Source organism: Hyla sarda, chromosome 7 (genome assembly GCF_029499605.1).
Source record: "Hyla sarda isolate aHylSar1 chromosome 7, aHylSar1.hap1, whole genome shotgun sequence".
Taxonomy (NCBI): domain Eukaryota; kingdom Metazoa; phylum Chordata; class Amphibia; order Anura; family Hylidae; genus Hyla; species Hyla sarda.
In genome coordinates, this window is record NC_079195.1 from 235,803,326 (window position 1) to 235,815,825 (window position 12,500).

Genomic DNA, 12,500 nt, shown 5'->3' on the forward strand with positions numbered 1-12,500 from the left:
GGGTATAATGGATATGGTGATGTCATCAGGGTATAATGGATATGGCGATGTCATGGGGGTATAATGGATATGGTGATGTCATCAGGGTATAATGGATATGGTAATGTCATCAGGGTATAATGGATATGGCGATGTCATGGGGGTATAATGGATATGGTGATGTCATCAGGGTATAATGGATATGGTAATGTCATCAGGGTATAATGGATATGGCGATGTCATGGGGGTATAATGGATATGGTGATGTCATCAGGGTATAATGGATATGGCGATGTCATGGGGGTATAATGGATATGGTGATGTCATCAGGATATAATGGATATGGTGATGTCATCAGGCTATAATGGATATGGCGATGTCATCAGGATATAATGGATATGGTGATGTCATCAGGATATAATGGATATGGTGATGTCATCAGGATATAATGGATATGGCGATGTCATGGGGGTATAATGGATATGGTGATGTCATCAGGGTATAATGGATATGGCGATGTCATGGGGGTATAATGGATATGGTGATGTCATCAGGATATAATGGATATGTTGATGTCAGCAGGATATAATGGATATGGTGATGTCATCAGGATAAAAGAGATATGGTGATGTCATCGGAACATAATGGATATGTAATGGGGGTGGATGCGGTGGGGCGGGGGTGGATGCAGATCCCGCCTCCTATGCGTCACGATTTTTATGGTTCCTGAAGGAGGAGGACACTGGGAAACCACAGCCGATCCTTCCAGGAGCCGCCCTGCAGATGGACTTTATTAGTATTTGATGGGGGGGGGGGGGGGGGGTGAAGTCCTGGTGCTCAGCGGGGGTCACACTTAACCCTGTCATCAGGGTATAATGGATATGGTGATGTCATCAGGGTATAATGGATATGGTAATGTCATCAGGGTATAATGGATATGGCGATGTCATGGGGGTATAATGGATATGGTGATGTCATCAGGGTATAATGGATATGGCGATGTCATGGGGGTATAATGGATATGGTGATGTCATCAGGGTATAATGGATATGGTGATGTCATCAGGGTATAATGGATATGGTAATGTCATCAGGGTATAATGGATGTGGTAATGTCATCAGGGTATAATGGATGTGGTGATGTCATCAGGGTATAATGAATATGGCGATGTCATCAGGGTATAATGGATATGGCGATGTCATCAGGGTATAATGAATATGGCGATGTCATCAGGGTATAATGGATATGGTAATGTCATCAGGGTATAATGGATATGGTGATGTCATCAGGGTATAATGGATATGGTAATGTCATCAGGGTATAATGGATATGGCGATGTCATCAGGGTATAATGGATATGGTGATGTCATCAGGGTATAATGGATATGGCGATGTCATCAGGGTATAATGGATATAGTGATGTCATCAGGGTATAATAGATATGGTGATGTCATCGGGGTGTAATGGATATGGTGATGTCATCAGGATATAATGGATATGGTGATGTCATGGGTGCGCAATGGATATGGTGATGTCATCAGGGTATAATAGATATGGCGATGTCATGGGGGTATAATGGATATGGTGATGTCATCAGGGTATAATGGATATGGTGATGTCATCAGGGTATAATGGATATGGCGATGTCATGGGGGTATAATGGATATGGTGATGTCATCAGGGTATAATGGATATGGTGATGTCATCAGGGTATAATGGATATGGTGATGTGATCAGGGTATAATGGATATGGTGATGTCATCAGGATATAATGGATATGGTGATGTCATCAGGATATAATGGATATGGTGATGTGATCAGGGTATAATGGATATGGTAATGTCATCAGGGTATAATGGATATGGTGATGTCATCAGGATATAATGGATATGGTGATGTGATCAGGGTATAATGGATATGGTGATGTCATCAGGGTATAATGGATATGGTGATGTCATCAGGATATAATGGATATGGTGATGTAATCAGGGTATAATGGATATGGTGATGTCATCAGGATATAATGGATATGGTGATGTGATCAGGGTATAATGGATATGGTGATGTCATCAGGATATAATGGATATGGTGATGTCATTAGGATATAATGGATATGGTGATGTGATCAGGGTATAATGGATATGGTAATGTCATCAGGGTATAATGGATATGGTGATGTCATCAGGATATAATGGATATGGTGATGTGATCAGGGTATAATGGATATGGTGATGTCATCAGGGTATAATGGATATGGTGATGTCATCAGGATATAATGGATATGGTGATGTGATCAGGGTATAATGGATATGGTGATGTCATCAGGATATAATGGATATGGTGATGTGATCAGGGTATAATGGATATGGTGATGTCATCAGGATATAATGGATATGGTGATGTGATCAGGGTATAATGGATATGGTGATGTCATCAGGATATAATGGATATGGTGATGTCATCGGGGGTCATGCAGATCCCGCTTCCTACGTGTCACAATTTTTATGGTTCCTGAAGGCGGAGGACACTGGGAAACCACAGCCGATCCTTCCAGGAGCTGCCCTGCAGATGGACTTTATTAGTATCTGATGGGGGGGGGGGGGGGTGTAGTCCTGGTGCTCAGCGGGGGTCACACTTAACCCTTCCCCAGCCAGCATGTCCTAATATGTAGAGAATGGAGATGATCAAGCAGACATGCCCCTCTCCTCAGTAGTGGGTGGGGTTTATCTATAGGATGAGATCTGATGGATCCAGGGATCTAGGGGCCCATCATCTGATGTGGCCCCCAGGTGTGATGTGAGGTCAGAGTGGCTCCTGTAAAGAAAATGACTGGATCTCCTGGGCCTGGATCATTCAGTATCAGCGTACTTACCCCTCAATAATCTCCAGCACCTGCTGTGGGCAGAGACCCCCAGAGATGATCACATTGGAGACCCCCAGAGATCATCACATTGGAGACCCCCAGAGATCAGCACATTGGAGACCCCCAGAGATCAGCACATTGGAGACCCCCAGAGATCATCACTTTGGAGACCCCCAGAGATCATCACATTGGAGACCCCCAGAGATCAGCACATTGGAGACCCCCAGAGATCAGCACATTGGAGACCCCCAGAGATCATCACATTGGAGACCCCCAGACATCATCACATTGGAAACCCCCAGAGATCAGCACATTGGAGACCCCCAGAGATCATCACATTGGAGACCCCCAGAGATCAGCACATTGGAGACCCCCAGAGATCAGCACATTGGAGAACCCCAGAGATCCGCACATTGGAGACCCCCAGAGATCATCACATTGGAGACCCCCAGAGATCAGCACATTGGAGACCCCTAGAGATCAGCACATTGGAGACCCCCAGAGATCAGCACATTGGAGACCCCCCAGAGATCAGCACATTGGAGACCCCCAGAGATCATCACATTGGAGACCCCCAGAGATCAGCACGTTGGAGACCCCCAGAGATCAGCACATTGGAGACCCCCAGAGATCCGCACATTGGAGACCCCCAGAGATCATCACATTGGAGACCCCCAGAGATCAGCACATTGGAGACCCCCAGAGATCAGCACATTGGAGACCCCCAGAGATCAGCACATTGGAGACCCCCCAGAGATCAGCACATTGGAGACCCCCAGAGATCAGCACATTGGAGACCCCCAGAGATCAGCACATTGGAGACCCCCAGAGATCAGCACATTGGAGACCCCCAGAGATCAGCACATTGGAGACCCCCAGAGATCAGCACATTGGAGACCCCCAGAGATCATCACATTGGAGACCCCCAGAGATCAGCACATTGGAGACCCCCAGAGATCAGCACATTGGAGACCCCCAGAGATCAGCACATTGGAGACCCCCAGAGATCAGCACATTGGAGACCACCATAGCTCCCGGTGTCTCAGGGGTGCAGTCTAGGGATTAGGGTCCTTAGAGGACACTACAGATCTGCACAGCCTTTGCTCTATGAGGCCCAGGTATACATTGTCAGATATGACCCGCCCACGAGGGGCCAACAATCAGATATACGGACCACACTTACGTCTGGCTGAGGTTCCCACATCGGTTCCAGTAATAATTATCCACCTGACGGAGCGGAGACCCCCACAGTTTGTCAGTGAAGTTTGCCGAACAGCAGGAGGCTAAAGGGGAACAACTGTGTCAGTGAAACATGGACTCATCATACATGTACATACCCCCCTACTGATTTAAGTATTAGATGGCGGTATACCATGCGAGCACTGTATGGCAGTATATATGTGAGCACTGTATGGCAGTATATATGTGAGCACTGTATGGCAGTATATATGTGAGCACTGTATGGCAGTATATATGTGAGCACTGTATGGCAGTATATATGTGAGCACTGTATGGCAGTATATATGTGAGCACTGTATGGCAGTATATATGTGAGCACTGTGTGACAGTATATATGTGAGCACTGTATGGCAGTATATATGTGAGCACTGTGTGACAGTATATATGTGAGCACTGTATGGCAGTATATATGTGAGCACTGTATGGCAGTATATATGTGAGCACTGTATGGCAGTATATATGTGAGCACTGTATGGCAGTATATATGTGAGCACTGTGTGGCAGTATATATGTGAGCACTGTATGGCAGTATATATGTGAGCACTGTGTGACAGTATATATGTGAGCACTGTGTGACAGTATATATGTGAGCAAGAAATGGCAGTATATATGTGGGCACTGTATGGCAGTATATATGTGAGCACTGTATGGCAGTATATATGTGAGCACTGTATGGCAGTATATATGTGAGCACTGTGTGACAGTATATATGTGAGCACTGTATGGCAGTATATATGTGAGCACTGTAGTGCAGTATATATGTGAGCACTGTAGGACAGTATATATGTGAGCACTGTGTGACAGTATATATGTGAGCACTGTATGGCAGTATATATGTGAGCACTGTAGGACAGTATATATGTGAGCACTGTGTGACAGTATATATGTGGGCACTGTGTGACAGTATATATGTGAGCATTGTGTGACAGTATATATGTGAGCACTGTATGGCAGTATATATGTGAGCACTGTATGGCAGTATATATGTGAGCACTGTATGGCAGTATATATGTGAGCACTGTGTGACAGTATATATGTGAGCAAGGAATGGCAGTATATATGTGAGCACTGTGTGACAGTATATATGTGAGCACTGTATGGCAGTATATATGTGAGCACTGTGTGGCAGTATATATGTGAGCACTGTATGGTAGTATATATGTGAGCACTGTATGGCAGTATATATGTGAGCACTGTGTGACAGTATATATGTGAACACTGTATGGCAGTATATATGTGAGCACTGTATGGCAGTATATATGTGAGCACTGTGTGGCAGTATATATGTGAGCACTGTATGGTAGTATATATGTGAGCACTGTATGGCAGTATATATGTGAGCACTGTGTGACAGTATATATGTGAGCAAGGAATGGCAGTATATATGTGAGCAAGGAATGGCAGTATATATGTGAGCAAGGAATGGCAGTATATATGTGAGCACTGTGTGGCAGTATATATGTGAGCACTGTATGGTAGTATATATGTGAGCACTGTGTGACAGTATATATGTGAACACTGTATGGCAGTATATATGTGAGCACTGTGTGACAGTATATATGTGAACACTGTATGGCAGTATATATGTGAGCACTGTGTGACAGTATATATGTGAGCACTGTGTGGCAGTATATATGTGAGCACTGTATGGCAGTATATATGTGAGCACTGTGTGACAGTATATATGTGAACACTGTATGGCAGTATATATGTGAGCACTGTGTGGCAGTATATATGTGAACACTGTATGGCAGTATATATGTGAGCACTGTGTGACAGTATATATGTGAGCACTGTGTGGCAGTATATATGTGAGCACTGTGTGACAGTATATATGTGAACACTGTATGGCAGTATATATGTGAGCACTGTATGGCAGTATATATGTGAGCACTGTGTGGCAGTATATATGTGAGCACTGTGTGGCAGTATATATGTGAGCACTGTATGGCAGTATATATGTGAGCACTGTGTGACAGTATATATGTGAGCAAGGAATGGCAGTATATCATTTGTGCACTATGTGGGGGGTATATTAATTAAGCTCTGTATGGCAGTATATTATTTGAGCACTATATACTTTAAACTGTCTGTTGAAATTAGCTCCTGTAGCCACTTACCTTCAGAGTAGAGGGTGCACTCCCGCATATTGAGCTCGGGCCCTGGGGACACTTTGTGATACGTTCCTTGAAGACATTTGTGGTGAGAAGAAACAGCAGACAGAAAGCTGAGTGTCAGGAGGAGGATGATGGGGGCCGCCATGTTGTCCCTAAATCTGCAGGAAGAAGATAACTACAATGGGATCAGGAATCATCAGGTCCATAGCAGGAAAATAGAACATGAATACTAGTGCCTACATATCACCCTCCCCCCTACAAATCCCCCCCCCCCCCACCTACACAATCTATATACAGTGAGGAGAGGTCATCTATATACAGTGAGGAGAGGTCATCTATATACAGTGAGGAGAAGGCTTCTGGTGTCATTTGTATACAGTGAGGAGAAGGCTTCTGGAGGTGTCTGGTGTCATCTATATACAGTGAGGAGAAGGCTTCTGGTGTCATCTATATACAGTGAGGAGAAGGCTTCTGGTTTCATCTATATACAGTGAGGAGAAGGCTTCTGGAGGTGTCTGGTGTCATCTATATACAGTGAGGAGAAGGCTTCTGGTTTCATCTATATACAGTGAGGAGAAGGCTTCTGGAGGTGTCTGGTGTCATCTATATACAGTGAGGAGAAGGCTTCTGGTTTCATCTATATACAGTGAGGAGAAGGCTTCTGGAGGTGTCTGGTGTCATCTATATACAGTGAGGAGAAGGCTTCTGGAGGTGTCTAGTGTCATCTATATACAGTGAGGAGAAGGCTTCTGGAGGTGTCTAGTGGCATCTATATACAGTGAGGAGAAGGTGTCTGGTGTCATTGTATACAGTGAGGAGAAGGCTTCTGGAGGTGTCTAGTGTCATCTATATACAGTGAGGAGAAGGTGTCTGGTGTCATCTGTATACAGTGAGGAGAAGGCTTCTGGAGGTGTCTAGTGTCATCTATATACAGTGAGGAGAAGGCTTCTGGAGGTGTCTAGTGGCATCTATATACAGTGAGGAGAAGGCTTCTGGAGGTGTCTGGTGTCATCTATATACAGTGAGGAGAAGGCTTCTGGAGGTGTCTAGTGGCATCTATATACAGTGAGGAGAAGGTGTCTGGTGTCATCTGTATACAGTGAGGAGAAGGCTTCTGGAGGTGTCTAGTGTCATCTATATACAGTGAGGAGAAGGCTTCTGGAGGTGTCTAGTGGCATCTATATACAGTGAGGAGAAGGCTTCTGGAGGTGTCTGGTGTCATCTATATACAGTGAGGAGAAGGCTTCTGGAGGTGTCTGGTGTCATCTGTATACAGTGAGGAGAAGGCTTCTGGAGGTGTCTGGTGTCATCTGTATACAGTGAGGAGAAGGCTTCTGGTGTCATTTGTATACAGTGAGGAGAAGGCTTCTGGAGGTGTCTGGTGTCATCTATATACAGTGAGGAGAAGGCTTCTGGTTTCATCTATATACAGTGAGGTGAAGGCTTCTGGTGTCATCTATATACAATGTGGAGAAGGCTTCTGGAGGTGTCTGGTGTCATCTATATACAATGAGGAGAAGGCTTCTGGAGGTGTCTAGTGTCATCTATATACAGTGAGGAGAAGGCTTCTGGAGGTATCTAGTGGCATCTATATACAGTGAGGAGAAGGCTTCTGGAGGTGTCTAGTGTCATCTATATACAGTGAGGAGAAGGCTTCTGGAGGTGTCTAGTGGCATCTATATACAGTGAGGAGAAGGCTTCTGGAGGTGTCTGGTGTCATCTGTATACAGTGAGGAGAAGGCTTCTGGAGGTGTCTGGTGTCATCTATACACAGTGAGGTGAAGGCTTCTGGTGTCATCTGTATACAGTGAGGAGAAGGCTTCTGGAGGTGTCTGGTGTCATCTATATATACAGTGAGGAGAAGGCTTCTGGAGGTGTCTGGTGTCATCTATATACAGTGAGGAGGTGTCTGGTGTCATCTATATACAGTGAGGAGAAGGCTTATGGAGGTGTCTGGTGTCATCTGTATACAGTGAGGAGAAGGCTTCTGGAGGTGTCTGGTGTCATCTATATACAGTGAGGAGAAGGCTTCTGGAGGTGTCTGGTGTCATCTGTATACAGTGAGGAGAAGGCTTCTGGAGGTGTCTGGTGTCATCTGTATACAGTAAGGAGAAGGCTTCTGGAGGTGTCTGGTATCATCTATATACAGTGAGGAGAAGGCTTCTGGAGGCATTTGGTGTCATCTATATACAGTGAGGAGAAGGCATCTGGTGTTATCTGTATACAGTGAGGAGAAGACTTCTGGAGGTGTCTGGTGTCATCTGTATACAGTGAGGAGAAGGCTTCTGGAGGTGTCTGGTGTCATCTATATACAATGAGGAGAAGGCTTCTGGAGGTGTCTGGTGTCATCTATATACAGTGAGGAGAAGGCTTCTGGAGGTGTCTGGTATCATCTATATACAGTGAGGAGAAGGCTTCTGGAGGCATTTGGTGTCATCTATATACAGTGAGGAGAAGGCGTCTGGTGTCATCTGTATACAGTGAGGAGAAGACTTCTGGAAGTGTCTGGTGTCATCTGTATACAGTGAGGAGAAGGTGTCTGGTGTAATCTATATACAGTGAGGAGAAGGTGTCTGGTGTCATCTATATACAGTGAGGAGAAGGCTTCTGGAGGTGTCTGGTGTCATCTATATACAGTGAAGAGAAGGTGTCTGGTGTAATCTATATACAGTGAGGAGAAGGTGTCTGGTGTCATCTATATACAGTGAGGAGAAGGCTTCTGAAGGTGTCTAGTGTCATCTATGTACACCAGGCATCTCCAGAAGCCTTCTCCTCACTGTATACAGATGACACCAGACACCTCCAGAAGCCTTCTCCTCACTGTATATAGATGACACCAGAAGCCTTCTCCTCACTGTATATAGATGACACCAGAAGTCTTCTCCTCACTGTATATAGATGACACCAGAAGCCTTCTCCTCACTGTATACAGATGACACCAGACACCTCCAGAAGCCTTCTCCTCACTGTATACAGATGACACCAGATGCCTTCTCCTCACTGTATACAGATGACACCAGACACCTCCAGAAGCCTTCTCCTCACTGTATACAGATGACACCAGAAGCCTTCTCCTCACTGTATACAGATGACACCAGACACCTCCAGAAGCCTTCTCCTCACTGTATACAGATGACACCAGACACCTCCAGAAGCCTTCTCCTCACTGTATATAGATGACACCAGACACCTCCAGAAGCCTTCTCCTCACTGTATATAGATGACAATGGAAGCCTTCTCCTCACTGTATATAGATGACACCAGACACCTCCAGAATCCTTCTCCTCACTGTATATAGATGACACCAGACACCTCCAGAAGCCTTCTCCTCACTGTATATAGATGATAATGGAAGCCTTCTCCTCACTGTATATAGATGACACCAGACACCTCTAGAAGCCTTCTCACTGTATATAGATGACACCAGATGCCTTTCCTCGCTGTATACAGATGACACCAGACAACTCCATAAGTCTTCTCCTCACTGTATACAGATGACACATGACACCTTCTCCTCACTGTATATAGATGACACCAGACACCTCCAGAAGCCTTCTCCTCATTGTATATAGATGACACCAGACACCTCCAGAAGCCTTCTCCTCACTGTATATAGATGACACCAGACACCTCCAGAAGCCTTCTCCTCATTGTATATAGATGACACCAGACACCTCCTCACTGTATATAGATGACACCAGACACCTCCAGAAGCCTTCTCCTCACTGTATATAGATGACACCAGAAGCCTTCTACTCACTGTATATAGATGACACCAGAAGCCTTCTCCTCACTGTATACAGATGACACCAGACACCTCCAGAAGCCTTCTCCTCACTGTATATAGATGACACCAGACACCTTCTCCTCACTGTATACAGATGACATCAGAAGCCTTCTCCTCACTGTATACAGATGACACCAGACACCTCCAGAAGCCTTCTCCTCACTGTATATAGATGACACCAGACACCTTCTCCTCACTGTATATAGATGACACCAAACACCTCCAGAAGCCTTCTCCTCACTGTGTATAGATGACACCAGACACCTCCAGAAGCCTTCTCCTCACTGTATACAGATGACACCAGACACCTCCAGAAGCCTTCTCCTCACTGTATATAGATGATACCAGACGCCTCCAGAAGCCTTAACCTCACTGTATATAGTTGACACCAGAAGCCTTCTCCTCATTGTATATAGATGTCACCAGACACCTCCAGAAGCCTTCTCACTGTATATAGATGACACCAGAAGCCTTCTCCTCACTGTATACAGATGACACCAGACATCTCCAGAAGCCTTCTCCTCACTGTATATAGATGACTCCAGAAGCCTTCTTCTCACTGTATACAGATGACACCAGACACCTCCAGAAGTCTTCTCCTCACTGTATATAGATGACACCAGACACCTTCTCCTCACTGTATATAGATGACACCAGACACCTCCAGAAGTCTTCTCCTCACTGTATATAGATGACACCAGAAGCCTTCTCCTCACTGTATATAGATGACACCAGACACCTCCAGAAGTCTTCTCCTCACTGTATACAGATGACACCAGACACCTCCAGAAGTCTTCTCCTCACTGTATACAGATGACACCAGAAGTCTTCTCCTCACTGTATATAGATGACACCAAAACCCTTCTCCTCACTGTATATAGATGACACCAGACACCTTATACTCACTATATTAAGATGACACCAGAAGTCTTCTCCTCACTGTATATAGATGACACCAGACACCTTATCCTCACTGTATATAGATGACACCAGACACCTCCAGAAGCCTTCTCCTCACTGTATATAGATGACACCAGAAGTCTTCTCCTCACTGTATATAGATGACACCAGACACCTTATCCTCACTGTATATAGATGACACCAGACACCTCCAGAAGCCTTCTCCTCACTGTATATAGATGACACCAGACACCTCCAGAAGCCTTCTCCTCACTGTATATAGATGACACCAGACACCTCCAGAAGCCTTCTCCTCACTGTATATAGATGACTCCAGAAGCCTTCTCTTCACTGTATATAGATGACACCAGACACCTCCAGAAGCCTTCTCCTCACTGTATATAGATGACACCAGACACCTCCAGAAGCCTTCTCCTCACTGTATATAGATGACACCAGACACCTCCAGAAGTCTTCTCCTCATTGTATATAGATGACACCAGAAGTCTTCTCCTCACTGTATATAGATGACACCAGACACCTTCTCCTCACTGTATATAGATGACACCAGACACCTCCAGATGCCTTCTCCTCACTGTATATAGATAACACCAGACACCTCCAGAAGTCTTCTCCTCATTGTATATAGATGACACCAGAAGTCTTCTCCTCACTGTATATAGATGACACCAGACACCTTCTCCTCACTGTATATAGATGACACCAGACACCTCCAAAAGTCTTCTCCTCACTGTATACAGATGACACCAGAAGCCTTCTCCTCACTGTATATAGATGACACCAGACACCTCCAGAAGTATTCTCCTCACTGTATACAGATGACACCAGACACCTCTAGAAGTCTTCTCCTCACTGTATACAGATGACACCAGAAGTCTTCTCCTCACTGTATATAGATGACACCAGAAGCCTTCTCCTCACTGTATATAGATGACACCAGACACCTTATCCTCACTGTATATAGATGACACCAGAAGTCTTCTCCTCACTGTATATAGATGACACCAGACACCTTATCCTCACTGTATATAGATGACACCAGAAGTCTTCTCCTCACTGTATATAGATGACACCAGAAGCCTTCTCCTCACTGTATTTAGATGACACCAGAAGCCTTCTCCTCACTGTATATAGATGACACCAGACACCTCCAGAAGCCTTCTCCTCACTGTATATAGATGACACCAGAAGTCTTCTCCTCACTGTATATAGATGACACCAGACTCCTTATCCTCACTGTATATAGATGACACCAGACACTTCCAGAAGCCTTCTCCTCACTGTATATAGATGACACCAGACACCTCCAGAAGCCTTCTCCTCACTGTATATAGATGACTCCAGAAGCCTTCACCTCACTGTATATAGATGACACCAGACACCTCCAGAAGCCTTCTCCTCACTGTATATAGATGACTCCAGAAGCCTTCTCCTCACTGTATATAGATGACACCAGACACCTCCAGATGCCTTCTCCTCACTGTATATAGATGACACCAGAAGCCTTCTCCTCACTGTATATAGATGACACCAGACACCTCCAGATGCCTTCTCCTCACTGTATATAGATGACACCAGAAGCCTTCTCCTCACT

At 45.0% G+C, this 12,500-nt stretch overlaps 1 protein-coding gene across 1 annotated transcript in view; it reads right to left on the reverse strand.

Annotated features, from left to right (window-relative positions):
- The window catches only part of LOC130282317 (riboflavin-binding protein-like), a gene marked incomplete in the record, with an annotated part of 133,356 nt that overhangs the window by 29,350 nt on the left and 91,506 nt on the right, over positions 1-12,500 (reverse strand). Inside the window, 2 exon segments of the mRNA XM_056530426.1 lie at positions 4,026-4,125; positions 6,202-6,356. Coding sequence (XP_056386401.1) covers positions 4,026-4,125; positions 6,202-6,343 — 242 coding nt within the window.